Here is a 17,403-nt window from a genome sequence, read left to right as displayed (position 1 = left end):
AACTATTATTGCAATATATTTATGATATTTCACATTATTTTTGAGTATTTAACCAAACCAATGTAGATAATTTAACATTGTAATTTTTAATGATTTATTAAGTAAATCAGTAAATTTATTTTTAGTATTATAAATAGCTATATATTTTATATATAATTAAGCATTAAAATAGTTAATGTATACCGCTACATTCTTAAAAAAAAAAAAAATGTGTTTTATTTAAAGTTATCATTTATTTTTTTTTTTTAATAAATTATTTTATACTCAAAGTGATTGTTTTTTTTTTTTTGAATTTATGACAAAATATTATTACTATACACATATATTTTTTTAAAATAACAAAAAATTGTTTTCTTTTTTTTTTTTTTTGGTTCTTAAAACTATTAACAAAGTATTGAGATTCATGTAATCTTGTATAAAAGTTTTAAAAAGTGATTATCTGTGCCACATAAGATATTAAAAATAAAACTCAGTTTATACTCGCTTATATATATTTTCTTTACTTTGATTACTTAACGAGTTAAAATTCTATTTCTCTTGATTCATTTAATTATTAATGCATTTTAAACTTAAACTATTTTATTAACTATTATACTAAGTACTAATGTCTGAAATTCCAAATTTAATGTATTTTAATTTTATTAAAAATTATTTGTCAAAAAAAAATAAATTATATCTAAAAGTCTATAACTATTAAAACAATTTTAATTGATAATTGATTTTACTAATATTTAAAAACACAAGTAAACTGAAAGTATATTTATGAATAAGACTTATATTACTATAATAATTATAGTCAATAGTATTAGTCAGTTAACTATTGCTTATATTTTTAATATTGACTTACCTGTTTTCTTATTCAAACATATATATTTTACATTTCTAATTATTTTGTATGATATAAACGTAATAAACACTTCATAGTTATTTGTTTAGTACCTACTTATGTTTATGTAATAATGCTTTGATTAATATAATCTATAAGTTTGTATTAATCTTGGTGGTCATATCGATAACCGCTCATTTACCCATAATATTATGAGTATACACCTACTTCTTGGCTACTAAGGCCAATGTCATGAAATAAACCATTGAAAATGGTACGGTGGGTAATTTTAACTCAAAACGCATGATTATCTTTTTATTTTAGACTTCGACAAGTTTATGTCCTCAGATCGATACATGAATTTCATATTTGTCGTAGCAAAGGTAACATTCAACATTTATATAGATGGGAGGGGGGGTACTCACACCTATAATGATGTATTTCCCATATAAAAGTGTTGACTACAACAATTTATTTCTTAAATTTTATTTGAGAGATGACAGGTATTGCCATTGATTAAAATATTTACACATTTTATCGATAGTGTTGCTCTGCGCTTTGGTACCTATCAGAAATAGAACAACATGTTTTGTATAGATGGACAATCTCGGTTTTTTTTTTTTTTTTTTATAGGTAAATACCTCTATAAATAATTATAACGATTGGACCGAGATAATCGTTAAATTCGCAGTTGTATGTTTTCGCGTTTAATTTTAATAACTTGACTACGCAGTACACAAGACTATTGTGATTAGGTAATGTGTGGACTATGCAGTATGCCCCGTGTGGCGGTAATATTACCGTCATCGCTCGTCGAGGTTTGTGAGATCATTGTTGAAAAGGCGTTAATTATGTCTCGGGTCGTGTACTATAACTACTAGTCACTGTACAGTACGCGGACTGAGACAGAGCAAAACGCTACACGGTAACTGGTGTAGTACCTAGTGTGCAATGGCTGCGAGCAGTTTATCAGATAATTTTTTTTCGCGGCCCCAGGATCACGATGATCGGATTTATTATTACGTCGTTATGTAACTCCGATCACGAACCCTATGCAAAGGAATCCGGTAGAGTATTGAGTTTTTAGACCATAAAGTAACATTAGCTAGTCACTATGCTACTACTGCTAATAATAATAATAATAATAATAATAATAATAATAATAATCACTCTATGTATGGTTTAGGTTTAGTAAAGCCAACAGAAATCGCCGGCACACGATCTCTCACGTAAGGTAGGTAATATATTATGTATATTAATTTTTCGAATAAAAAATAAATGTACATCGGTCGCTTCTGCTGAAATCTCAATACAGCTCGTGAATTACTGTAATCTATTGGAAGGGGATTCCGGACTTCCGTTGTATCTAGCATATCATATTATACCATTTATACCTATCTATCTATCTATCCATAGCTGTTTTCCATTGTTATTATAATAATATGGTCGTGTAACGTGTAACTACTTATATATACCTACCTAATAATAATTAATACTATGTACACCTGCGTAGTAGTATACAGAACAATTAAGTAAAATTTATTACTTTATTAGTACGCGAGTACGCCTAATACTAATACTACCTACTAGGAGTAGAAGTGGTATACGTAGGAACGTACAAACATTTTGTCGATAGAACGTGGAGGTTACGTTTAGGTTAGATCGCCGTTAGGTACCTATACGATCGTAATTCGTACTATACAATAAAAGTTATCTATACCGATTTAGTTATACAGATTCAGTCGACGATTTATTTTATTACGCACAAATTAATATAACAATACGTAATCCAGTATTAATCGCAGAAAAAAGTTTCTAAAAGTAGGTATTCGGAATGGTTGAAAATTGACCCTCGAGACGTGATCATAAAATATTGATCGACAGTTTTTTTCAAATCATATTTTCTTACCTACACTTAAGTGTTGAAAAAATAAAAGTACCTACGTAGGTACCTCCTCTATTTGTCTCATTGTCATACCCACCCGGCAATATCAATTCATATAAGTACCTGTCTGTCTAAGTACGTCTTGCGCTAACATTATGCCGCGAACAATGCTGTAAGGACGCACTACACCTTACTCCATACCCATACGCCGTATGTATAGATGCCGTTGGAACGGGAGATAGAATTTCGCGTTAATTTTACAACTTGTAATTTACGTTATCAATAGGTTGTACGTCTAAGCGTGTAGAATTGTAATCTGCGACAAATTACATAACAACGCGTAATTCGCGCCACGTTTCAATACGCATTTAGGTAATCTGTGGTACGACGGAAAACGTAATGGCTGCAAATAGCTTATATACCTATAATGGTATGTACATGGCCTGACGCTTATGTCGCACGCTGTCAACCGTTGGAATTAAGATGATAAATTTATCTAGTCCACATGTCCACGTCAGTTGTAGCGATCGTGCACAAGACGCAAATAAATCACATTAGAACAATAAATTCCTGATTTTTACACAAGTAGAGGTCTTTTATGAGGTATTAACACATTGAACTCTGAAATATTAGTTATTACTTATTTATACAAAAAGTTTATTAGATACCTAAACCACTACTATTTACTGTCTAAAACGGCCATATGCACGATTATACTACATTAGCTTACATTTTTTTTTTAATTGTACTTTGTGTGCGTCTTAATGATGAATATTACTTAATATACACATCGATGAGTTAAAAACAATTATCATCTGTAAATTATTTTGAAGTGGCGCAAATCGCAATTTGTGTATGGTTACCTATAGGTACCTACAAGATTGGGCAGACTACTCGTGCATAGGTAATACATTATTTTATTTAGTTTTATACGGCAAAAACGACCAAAATTGATTCGCCTTTTTTCGTTGTTTTTGGTGCAAATTACATAAACATATATGTTCGTTGAAATTTCGGGCACTCGCGGCTGGCGGCTGGCGGCTATTGATAATCGGATCGCAATGACTGTTCGTCGGAAATCTCGAAATGTTTCATTACCAGCTACGTACTCTTCGACCTTTGTGCATAGGTACGCATTAGGGCAATAGGACGTTATGGACAAATTATTTAGATCAATATTTATAATATAATAACAACTGCGGACACGAGTTTCGCTATCATAATGCCTTTCACCACTTTTTCAGGACTTGGGCAACATTTTTTTAGAAACAGCCTGTATCAATGATACTCTACTGTTTTCACCACTTGAATACTGCATCATTTTTTTGCAGAAAAATACTTCCTTTTTGACAGATTTTTGTTCGTTTAAAATTTTGTACAGCAGTAGGTGCAATTCATTTTCGTATATTAATCTGTACTTCATTTAAGGCGTCGATAAATTGGTATATAATAGGGTTACTGCGATAAAACATTCCATTAAGGGTAGCATGAACACTTTCACAAGCATTTGCGGTTCGTGAAATAGAAAAAATTAAGTTTTTCACTATACATTTTTATACACAAAATATATGATCAGAAAGATGACAAATGTTAAGTAAGCACTAGAAAGGTTGTAGTTAAACTGATCAAACATGTTTTTTGAAAACTGCCTCAATATCGTCAATATCAAACATTAATTTCCCAGTGTCCACGATCGTTATAATATCAAAAATAATAATTGGAAATTTGTTCGCAATTAGTATCTTATACTTGTGTCCTAAATTCGTATGTTACCTTTTAAGATTTTGACCACAACTCGCACGGTTTTTGTAACTTTGTCCGCAATTCGGAAACACCGGACGTTTAGGTACCCACATGGCCACGCGTGTTGTCTTCGTCTTATTATAGGTAACGCATAAACGTGATAACTGTCAATTTAACGTTCGAAAGATTAGTTTTACTGTTATTTTGAATGTTGCAGATGATCGTCTTATTATTCACTTTAAAATATGTAAGAATATTGTCTGGGGCAGCACCTCGTAGATAGTTTTGTTAGCTTTTTATCATTGAAGCTTTTAATTGCCAAGTCTCATAAGCCTATTTTAATGTTGTAAATATTTTGTAAATTTTAAGATTAAAATACCTAACTTACGGGGTTGTATAGAGAATATTCTTATCTGTAAATTTGGTAATAGGTCAATTGACTTAAATATTGAAAATAACAGAGTAAAATAGATGCTTCTTAACGTTGAATTTGGCAAATGTCGTGCGTTAGTCAAGACGGAGACGACTTACAACATGCGGGCGGGCAATAATGTGTCCTATAAAATGGACTATGGTTTTGATGTTATACACCGCGATTTGTAGAGACGGCTGATAGTTTAATCAGATGATTCAATCGGCCAACGGATTAATTTAAGAACGCGCGATAGCCGTCGGCGGCGCGTGATTGACGTAAAATTAAATAAAGACAAAGAGTAATTCCTGCGAGTTTCTACACAGTATCAACGGAAACGTACGGTGATCATTTTGGGTTTATCCGGCATTTCATCGCCGAGTCTGCCAAATCATGTTAATTTTTTACGAGTTGAATAATTTACATCGTCCACGATAAGTAAATATACCTACGTGGTTTTCTTTGTTCGATTAGTGGTGGACTTTCAGTTTGCAATACGCCGTCGACCAAAGGTAAGAGCCAATAAGTAACATTATTGTATCATCAACGATTTAATGTAACGACTAACAGTAGTAAAATAGTTTAAATATAGTCTACCGCAAAGTGCGCAATAATAATTAATTGCGTTGGTACCTATAAGGCTATGTATATTATACATTGTAAATTGTAATACCTACAAACATAACGACGAACTCGATCGCCAGAATCGTATTTAAAGGCAATAATGAGTAAATGTTCATCCTTTTACACCTCTCACGATCCATTCCTTTAATTTACAGTTAATATTGTCTATATTCTTATATTTTATAGTTCGTTATAATAGTTTGTAAATAATATTATATTATCATCAGCATAAATGTCGGAGTTGTATTAAAAAAAAAAAAAAAAATAATAACAATAATAATCATCGAAAGTGATTTAACATTTATTATCAATATTATGCAGTAATTAAAGAAATTTCCGAGTTACAATCATTAAAAATGCATAATTGTAATTTTTATTTTAACATTTAAGTTCTTTTGTTAAAATAAATTATTTGTGTAGGTAATTGGCTGGTATTTTGTTGTCTCTCTAGTCAAATACAGATATAATAACACTCTGTGAATTCAATAAGACGTAATACTCTGTTTATAAGTGTGATAAGTTGCATACAATGCGCGTCATGTATTTGTAACTTGTAACATATTATATAATAAAGTACCTATCTTTTATGTATAATTGCATGCACAGAGAACACGACATTAAAACTTTCTGGAATCGCAATCTTCTCAAAAATTTTTTAAATATTGAAATTTGAGGAATTGTGTAGGCTGTGCGCGCATATACGTACAACTTATGGGCTCCGTACAGTGTACGCACCTTCATATTTGTGATCATTATTGGAATACTGCCAAAATCAAGTCGTTGATCGTTACAGACCGTGTCATCGTGACCCCTCAGGGTGTTAGCACTACCAACTGTATACAATTAATTCACGCTGGGAGCATTCCATGAATGAAAGGGACTGTTGCAGTATAGGTCCGTATGTCTAATAATATCATATTACTTATATTATTATGGATTAATTACCTACGTAAAAAATTAATAGAACATCTTTATTCCAATGCAGTAAAAATAATTTGAGCAAAAAAACTTGTACCTATATAGACATATGGATTGGAAAAAAATACATATTTGAAGGGGCTATGTTTTCGACTTCAGCCTGTAGGTATGAATAGTCTAGACGATTTCTATTTCACTTTATTAACGTCACGCACGGATTTGCTATTTATGCAAGTTATTATGGAAAATAATTAATAATTACTGCACGGAAGGGTTCAAGGGTAGGTGTAGCTGGATAACTATTACATAGGTACCTATATACACTTGTTGCATTTTTATTTAAAATTAGACGATTTTCAATCTGTAAAATATTATGATAGGTACACCTAATAATTACATTTGATAAACTAGTAGATAATTTAGTAGTGACACAAACAAAACGATGAGAAATCAATAATTGGTAACACCTTAATTAATTAATATAGCCATGTGCGTAGGATAAAGAACATTCTAAACTATTTGCGTTTAAGTGTGCGTTTTGTGACTTTTTTTGGGAGTGAGATGATAGAATTAAGATAAATAAGTGGATTATACTGTGTTTTTAAGTTTTGGTGAAAACGTTAATAAATTATATTTAGACTATACATAATACATAATATCGATGTAGTTGTTTTTACTTATAAGTCATGTAAGGCAAGGTTTGATATATACTAAGGCGATGGATGTGTTAGTACCTATCTCTCAATAGATATTAAAATTTAAATAATTTATAGGGCTTGGTAGGACCCTAGATTTAAATTCTATAGAACTAGACTGGGCTTATAGGTTGTCTTATAATAATTTGTATATGTGAAATGTGTGATGTAGTGATATTTTAGAATTTATAATAGGACGGAGGAGAGGTTGTCCTAATAACGCACGTTCCTTGACTTTATGTTTCCTTAAGAACTCTTAAACATTTATAGCTTCACCAATAATAAAACTATACTTAAGTATTAAATTTCAATACGAACAGGAAAAGAAGTGTTGTTCATAATTATTTGAAGACATTTTTGGATAGATATTTTCAAATAGAAAGTCACTTGGGTAGATTTGTCAATATTAATTTACATTTACCATTATTTTACCTATATATGTTAGTTTTTTTTTTGTGTAATCTTAAAGTATATAATTGATTAAATTGGATTGAATTTAACCTAACTAGTGGCTATGTCATCGGTGCGTATGTATAGCATGAAGACTTTGAGAGAGCGTTAGTGCGGTTTAGAAGATTTATCGGCAGTATACATCATAATGTTGTTAAAGTCAGGAGATAATTGACTGCTTATAAATATTTTTTCATAAATTATTCTGAACGCCGATTTTTAATTTTATTTAAAATACTAGATTGGCAAGTAAAAATATTGTAGGGTCAATGATCATTATTCTTGAATAGTATATAGTTAGTATATATAATTAATAAAATTAGTATAGTTTATAATACTGTAGTACTTGATAGATATACTATTAGTCATTAGACAGACGTCTTAATGAATAATAAGAATAATGACTAATAATTATAAAGTATCGAATTTTGATTAGATAAATTATTTTTTTTTTTATTTAAAAAGATCAATTGTAGGTACTAATATTACATTTTTATACTGCTTACTATACCTATTATTATTTATTTGTTTACATAACTAACAATTTTGTTATTAAATAAATAGATGTGTAAATTAGATTTTTAAAAAACTGATATTTATATATAGTTATTGCACCTATCGGATCTATAAATCGAAATTGGTTCGCTTCTCTGTACACTGTATGGTGATAACTAACTATGCTCACCTTTTTCAATTTATTCAAATTCTGATTTTTGGACTTTTTAAATATCTAGTTTATTCAAAAACCATATTTTAAAATTCTTGAATGTATTTGTACTACCTAAAGAAGGGCGTCGTTCAAAACCAAACAATTTTGACCGTTTAATATCACGTACATTTTTTTTTATTGTTAAAAAGAAAATTTGTACGATCGATAGTTTAAAACTTATTTGATCGAAATTAACAATTAAACATTTATTGTTATTACCTACACGTCGTACAAATAATTTAATGTATGCGCAATTTTATAAATTTAATATTAATTAATAAACAGTCAAATTCTCTTTTAACGATCTTCAAGGGACCTAGAGAATCTAATCGTTATAACTGAACTACGTTATATCCGAATTTTAAAAAGTAACTACACATAAGAAATAAAACCAAACAAATACATTGCTTGGAATTGTTTTACCTGGAATATCGTTACATACGGCATCGTAATAAGCGAATTCGATCGTAATTGGAAAAAATTCAGTATTTATAGCAGATAATACTTAGATTGGAATAAATGAGACATTTTCTAATATTTTCTAATATTCAATTAAATTAATTTCATTACTTATGATTTTATATGTTATTGATACATACCAGTGTGTACGGTATTGAACGGTTTGATTTTTGGAAAATTGTGAGGAATCAATGTAACACGTGTGCGGTTAAGGTGTGTTCGGTAATCAAAATTCAGTTTTTAAATGAAAATTATTTTTTTCTGTTAATTATCTAGTGGATAATTTTTTTAAAGTTGTTGATATACCTAATTCGAAATACTGACGATTGACGAGTAGTTTCTCAGTTATTAAAATTTACGTATATATACTGAAGATAATATAAAAATTAAAAAAAATGAATAATATTGGATTTATCATACTTATCCATTTTTACAAATTATTAATGTTGATAGATTAATACTAATCATTACCATATTTAAGTCACCATAGCTCCCATATTTTCTAAACCCATTATCATATAGATATCATTATCTTTAGTACCTACTACAACTAAATTAAATAAATCAAAAACTAATCGTTCAAATTTTGATTTGGGTACGAACAATTTTGTATCAACACGGGAAAATTTTTAAACAGTAGAAAAAAAATCAAAGAAAATAATATAGTTTTTAAGTATATTTTAAAATTCTGCAAATCAGATTTTGAATAACTGTATTAATGAAAAAAAAATGTGTAACTATGTGAGCATGCCGAATTACTTTGTATATTATACGCATTACTTTTATAGGATGTTATTCAAATTTAAAATATTATCATAAGGATATAAAGGATACTATAGATGTTTATTTACTGAATATTTTATGTGAATTGTAGTTAACATAATATGCGTATAATTTTAGGATTATAGCTAAACCTTATACATTTTACATTGTAATTTAAACTTTAAACGATTACAAACAAAATGCCATTAATTTTACACTATTTACTTATTGGTTAGTATATTTTGTATACAACACACATATTTAATTTAATGGCGCCATATTTTACAGTTTACATTGTGAAAAAAACATTTAGAAGCCTTAATTGCTACAATGAGTGCCTCCTATACATGGCTCCTCAACTGTTTATCCAAAGTGGTCTTACCTTCATTCTGTATTTGTTCTACGTATAGTCAAAAATATTTGCGATTAATTTATAATCGTTTTTGTCATAGGTAATTTATAAATCATATTTTTATTGTTAAAAACATGTTTAAACAATTATATTACCTATAGAGCCCGTGATTACCTTAATCCGACCGACTGACTCTGATTATAATAAAAGTCTGTAATGCATACAACTGTAAAAGTGTTAAGATAACATCTTATATTACTAATAAATAAAATACATCAGTTATTAGTCAAATATAAAAAATTATTAAGCCCACATAGTTGCTATCATTGTTAAACGAACGTCGGACTACGCAAGAACCGATTTTTCAAGACCACGTGTAGATGTAATTTTATATTGTATGTTATAATTAATACTACCTGCACGTTGCTCACAACGGTAACAACAACGGTAACATCAGTAATAACTAGTGACAAAAACAACAGTAAAGTTTCAATTAAGTTGAACAAAATACAGCTTGTTGAACCTTATATTTACTTAATTGGCATTTTACGTAAGTTAGTAATTTATTTATTTTTCATGTAAAACACTTTATGGAACTTATTAAATTCATTTAAAAGAAGCATTGTAAAAAAAAAAACTGGATTAGACCTTATGTGTATATCCGAATCTACAATAATATATCGATATGTCTTATTCATAAGTATAATTATTAATATTATTACTGTTTCGATAATAAATTGAAAAAATATAACATATAATTTTAGTATAGGTACGTAAAATTTATATGAAATACTATTTATTACTGGCTTATATATAGAATATAAATAATAAAATTTAAAATTTAAAATAAATTATTAATTAACTTTTGGGTTTAGGGACGTTTCTATTTTTCACATTCACATATACATGTAAATATTTTTTAAGAATCGTAACTTATAAATAATACTATTGATATTGAATTAATAATATTGTAAAAAATAAAATACTGTAACCATTTATTATATTTTAAATGGAAACTTCATACCTATAAATAGGTACATTCATATTAGGTTTAAAATATAGGTTTAGAACAAGAACACCTTAAAACCCGTTGTGGTCGCCCATCTGTTTGTCAGTTATCATTACACAGCTATGATTGTTGATTTTAATATTTGAATAAAAAATTAATTTTATAATGGTTCTATTCAAAGTAATTAATACTATCCAATATGAAATAAATAAGTACTAAAATATGAAGGAAATATAGAAATCGGGAATTTAGCACATTCGAGGAGTGAGTTTTCCTAACTTTATAATAATAAAAAATTATTTTTATGAAATATTTGTAAAATTTTAACCCATCTTTTTAAAATGCAATAAAAAGTAGACAAATACCTACTATCCTAACCTACTACGAATTTTCATTTGTTATTATGAAAATGTTATTTAAAACGGATAACAGTTATTAAAGTAGATACATTAATATATTATAATAAGCAATAACACTATAGACTATTAAACATTTCCACGGACTATGATCACATGCAGAATTTGGTACGGCAATAATTCAGTTAATTCGGGAACAAATTAAAGATAATTATTATTTATTTCATTTTTAATTATATTCAAATATATAATTGATGTACATGATATAATATTATACAATACAAACTATATTGCGTGTTATATTGTTGTTTTATAGTATATATTTTAAAATGCCTAGTTTTAGTAGTTTAATATAACACGTATTTGTTTTTACTGCAGTTTTATTTGTGTAGTCGATCCATCAATACCACGACAAATTAGTCTTTACAATAGTTAGTGTATAGCTTATTTATCCGGAATATTTTTACATCTAAATTTTTAAGTATGAAATATCTGTTGTAGTCTGTTACGTTGCGGCTAAGTATTTACAATAATATGAAGGTGATCTTACATATATTTTTTATTTAATATGATACACTATTAAAGTTAACGTATATTAAAAGAATAATAGAATTATACATTTACGTGATATCTATAAATTTGTCAATTTTTAAAATTTTTTAATGAGTTTTGCAAATTATTACTGTACTGGATGACTATATTTATTTTTATTTTATTTTTTTACGTAGGTTTTTAAATAATAAAAATAACCGGGAAATTTGCATTTAAATGATATTGTAGGTTTTGAATACATACCTCATTAGTTATTAGTCTTAATACCGTCACTTAAACGGTCGACGGGAGTGTTAAAATTTCAATTGTTTTATATGTAAAACGATTCTAAGCAAAGAACACGGTAATCACCATAGACATATTTATAACTTACAAGTTATAAATCAATACTAAGGTAGGTACCATAGAATTGCATTTTTATAGTAATAAAAATGATAAATTTATAAATTTATAAACACTATAAAATACTCGTAATACTAAATAGTTTATATATTTCACTTAGAAAACGATATTACATCAAATTTTGGAAAGTTTCTATGGCTAAATATTTGTTGACTTTCAATTAAAATCGTATTTATTGTTTAAATATTACTTGTCTTATTGTTAAAATTTAAATTTTCCAATGCTTATAAAAAAAAATATGTATACATATTATTATGTATTTTTGATAATTTTAAATTGGTGTCAATTAACTTATAGTAAATTAATTTTGTCAAGTTTTTTTACTGGAGATCGAAGAACAGCATTTTTATCAACATAAATCGAAAATAAGTTCAAAATTTAACATATCTGCATAGAAAAGCTCAAAAACTGCCAAACTTTTCGAACATTTTATCATATTTAAAAATGCTTATTGAAATATTTAGCGAAGATTTCAAATTTTTAGTACAATTATTCCTTTCCAAATTACCACGAAAAAACAAAAACAATTTTGTCAAAACTTTTGTTGCATAAATATTACCATTTATCTGTTACTCTTTGTTAGTTTTTCTTAATTATTAAATTATCAAAACAAAGTTTTACATACAGTATTGTTCAAGATTAATAAAGGTTTGCACACGGATGTTTATTGTTGAGTAATTTAAAAGTTTCAGTTGTGTCTTTAAATGGAAATGTTATTGGTAGGTGGTTTTTCTCTAATAATAATATGCTTGGTATTATTTCCTTTTAATTACAAACAAATAATTTTTGTTGTAAAAATAAAATTCTTGATTAATATTAATTGACATTCTGCAGTAGTTTAACTAATTGTAATATTTTGATAAATATAGACACTAGGTATATGCACTTATACTTCGTGTGATTTACATAAATATAAATTAATTAATTCATAATATTGTGCAACAGAGTGAAATTTTAATTTTAAATTTTAAATTAAAACTTATTACTTATGTTTCCGTGTTAACTTGTCTTTTTATAATAGAAATAGTAGTTAATTGCCATAATTCAACCTTTTTGTGGAGTAAATTGGAAAAATACCAACTTTATTTTTTGCTTAGCATTTAACTATAAGTAATATGTAGGTATGGCGTAATAATAATAAGTAGGTATTTATTTGAAATCAACACAACAAACAGATAATATTATACTGTTATGATTTATAGATATTATTTATTCATTCAAGTTTATTGTCCATCGATTAATCCCACACAATAGTTTATCTTTATTGGCTAATGATAATGAAAACCTATGTAATTAGTTACAATTAGAGCTCTGAGCAAATCCTTTTACCTAATCCTAAGTAGAGTTATTTATTTATTTAATTTTTTTGCGAGTTGGGTCTTATTTTACTTAGATATGTACGATTTGAAATTACACCAATTTAAGTACGAACACGCTCAGTGTTAACAATTGATAAACCTGTTGCAATAAATATCGTAGTAATGTAGTACTAAGTGATTTAAGCTGTTGTAATTATAACTTAAAGAAAAAAAGCAAAACAATATTACATTATATTTTAACTGTAAAATAATATTAAACACACCTATATAATCAGGTGTTTTATAAAACCCCCTAAATTTAATATTAAACCTAAAATCAACTATCACGAGATAAACTTATTATACTTATAAAATATAAATTAAACAGGATGAGCCAATAATAATTATTTAACTGATTCTATTATTCGCCAATAAAAAAAAATGTGTACCCATTTGATTGAGTAAGTAAAATTCATCCTTCGCAATAATAATAAAAAATAAAATCGTCTGGATTTTTTTACAGTAGTAGGTACACTCATGTGGGTCATTTTATTATAACATGTGTATCTTTTCGTGGTTTGTAATTTGAAGTAATGTGTATCGTCGGTTTTATCAATGTTTTGTTATTCAATTTTAGTTCCCTATAAACGTATATTGATGTATACTATTATGTTGCCAAACATTTTGTTCAAATATTTAATTGACATTGTATAGTCCGTAATAATAATTTATGTATACCTAATTGTGTTTATATATTGTACTAATATTTTAATAAACTAATAAAAACATTAACTTTATGCATCACATAAATGTTTACTTCATTAAAAAAAAAATAATACTTTTAAATGATAATTTTGACTGATTAAAATGTAATTTGTGAAGGTAAAATGTTTACAGTGTCACTTTATGCATTATTCTACTTATTTATATGATTGATTATTGATTAAAAATTGAACTAAAACTATCAGTATTTAAAACTTAAATTATTAATTATCAAAAATAAAAAAAATACATAAAAAGGAAAATAAAACTATTCATAAAATTCCGTGGTTCAAGATTTAATTTGTTTATCATGTATAATTTAGACATTTATTTATCTTTAAATAAATAAATACGTAAATTTAATAAGTATTTTAAAATATATTTTCATTTAAAACTAATTTTGAGTGCATTATTTACAGTTATATAGTTAACTTGTTAACTGTTTTATTACAACTTGATAACTGAATATTTAAAGTTACTTAATTGAATAGTAAATCTATACCACCAATATAGTTACTAAGATAGATTTTAGGTTCCTATTTTGCCTCATAATTAATCTGTGAAATTGGATGTATTAAAATAAAATTTAAATAAAAATAAAAAAAATAATTGATTTTCAGTAATTTATGATTTGGCACGAAAGACTTAAAATAAACAATTTGATTTGTCACATTGTCGTAATATTTTTTTATAACTGTTTAAAGTTAGAATTTTAATGAAATCTGTTAAAATCGTGAATATTATTTTGTAGTTAAAAGTTCTTTAATTTTTTTATGTTAAACCTAAGATTGGAAAGTATAACACAAGGTTCTTCGTAACTAGTTCATACTGAAACCTAAATAATATTTAAAACATGTTTAAGCTTATTTTGTTTTATTGACATTTGAAGCTTAAGTTTAGACGAAATTAAATATTTAAATAAAGAATAATGAATTTAGTTATTGTTGCAATTCAAAAATATTTTTCATGAGAATTTGAAATGTTCACGTAAATTATTATGTTTAATATACATGAAACATTTAGAATAATTGTGTAAAATTGCCTATATATTTATGATTTATACCGCGTTACCAATAGTAAAATAAATTACTTTAATAATTAATAGCGATAGATAGTAATTTATATGATAATAGACTGGCAGACTGTCTCCACTTAGAATTATTTTTCGTATGTAGTAATTTATCATTGATTTTAAATTTAACACATTCATACAGCTAACATTAACCTACCTATTCAACGATAATGTTCCTACACTCGACTCCTACTGTGTACAGCAGAGCGGTTGTCCACTTTCCCACCTTTTTAAATTTAAAATTTTTCGCTAATGCACAATTCATTATGAACCTTATCATAATGTTAAATAATATGTCACTCTATTTCACGTAAATCAGTTCTGTTTTAAAAGATCCTCGCACACTACTATTAGCTCTGTTGTAAGAAAAAAATCGCACGTAATTTGACCTGAATAATAATTTCACAAGTAATTCGGAAACATCGGTTTATTATATAAGTTATGGTTGAGGGGTATGGCAGTATAAGAATATTAAATAAATCTTTATATCACTACATAATATATATTATAGAAATTTATTTTTCTATTAATAGTAAGAAATGTTGAACACTTAAATTTATTTTTCCAAAAATGTAAGATTATTATATTATTATAATTATATTAATATTTGATGAATCATATAATTCTTATTTATCAACTTATATGTCAATATTATTTAAGGTAAGAAATAATAGTGTTCATGAATTTTTGGTATGTATGGAAACAAATAATGTTAATAAGAAAGAAAGAAAGAAAGAAAAGAAGATTAGTAGAATGTGTTAATGGGTTAAGTTTATATGATTAGTATTTATTGAATAAGAGGAAGTAATAAAGTTCGTTTTGTACCCAACGGTACGCGTTAGAGTATATCATGTTGTCAAAATTTCAACTTTAATTGATTGTAAAAATTTTAAGTTCAAAAAAAAAAATTATTAGAAACCTTATATTAAATTTCCAAGCCAAAATATTAAAAATTATAGCTGTACTTGTATTTATTTTAATTACAAAATGTTCACGATTTTGACTATCTTAAATCTTCAAAATGTAAACTTTAAACGGTTCGAACACTTAATAAATTGTGGCTATATATTTTTTAATTGTTGTAAAGAAACTTATGAGGGATATTCTATTAAATTTTTAAGCTTCTTTAATTTAAAAACAAATATTTCAGGTTAGTGTATTCTTTAATTTTTTTATTGCTCTGTTTAAAATCATAAATGGTTTTAGTGTGATAATATTATTTATTTGACCATTTAGAACTATATTACAATAAAAATTAATAGTTATTTGCATTAAATGTCTGTACAACTAATGAATAAGCAATTATCGATAGTCTTAAAAATACTATGAACTTTGTTTACTTAAGATAAGATGTAATTGAATTTAAAAATATTGATTATTTATTATTGTAAACATTATTTCTATTCATGATAGAAACGGAAAATATAATTGTTAATAGTATATAGGTGTAAAAGTCAATAATGTGGTAAAATATCAGTGACAAATTTTTATAATAATATTGCAGGTGTCTACCTAATACCTATATTTCACCAACATTGTATTTCTATGGTACCTAATTAATACCGATGTTTTACATATCATAATATTGACTATAGTTTATACATAAATAATACAAGGTATATCTGAATACTTGTATTTAGTTATGTTTTCAATATTAATTAGTAAATATCAGTTATAATATATTTCCATCATTAAATTTAGAAAAAATAGCATAAAGAATAATATAAATTTTTAAAAAATTAACCTTGGGTCTGCTTTTGTGGTCTAGCCTTTGCACCTTTCATAAAAATAAAATAAACGTATAGATAATTTTGCGTGGAACAACATTTATGTATAGACAATTTCATTTGTAATTATAATATTTTTTAAGAATTTTGAAAAAATAAATTTTGGGGTTTTTCATTACTTCTTAAAAGTGGAGGGTTGGATTTTTAACATGATTTATTAGGGAATCATTCTAATAATTTTCCAAAAAGTCAGTCTTGCTTATAACCTTAATTTTCTTAGTTAACACCGTTTTTGGTTTATCACACTTATATTATTAATTATATAATTAAAAAATAAAATAAAATATCGCTATAAAATAAAATGTATAGTTATTTTTGGTCTTTCAATTT

General features: G+C 26.5%; 1 protein-coding gene across 5 annotated transcripts in view; it reads left to right on the top strand.

Annotated features, from left to right (window-relative positions):
- The first annotated feature begins 1,638 nt into the window (after positions 1-1,638).
- The window catches only part of LOC112594975 (proton-coupled amino acid transporter-like protein CG1139), a 30,156-nt gene continuing 14,391 nt past the window's right edge, over positions 1,639-17,403 (top strand). The window contains exons 1-2 of one of the 5 annotated variants that reach the window (XM_025340024.1): positions 1,639-1,893; positions 2,013-2,060. Coding sequence is in view for 1 of the 5 variants with exons in the window: in XM_025340023.1 (XP_025195808.1) it covers positions 11,735-11,740 (6 nt within the window). In the remaining 4 variants the exon portion in view is untranslated. Of the gene's footprint in view, positions 1,894-2,012; positions 2,061-5,319; positions 5,379-10,149; positions 10,390-11,719; positions 11,741-17,403 lie in introns of those variants that run through there. The other 4 variants (XM_025340028.1, XM_025340025.1, XM_025340026.1 and 1 more) reach the window with 4 other exon arrangements.

This window comes from Melanaphis sacchari, unplaced genomic scaffold (assembly GCF_002803265.2).
Source record: "Melanaphis sacchari strain LSU unplaced genomic scaffold, SCAv2.0 Contig24_pilon_pilon, whole genome shotgun sequence".
NCBI classification, from domain to species: domain Eukaryota; kingdom Metazoa; phylum Arthropoda; class Insecta; order Hemiptera; family Aphididae; genus Melanaphis; species Melanaphis sacchari.
This window is presented reverse-complemented; position numbering and strand designations above follow the sequence as displayed.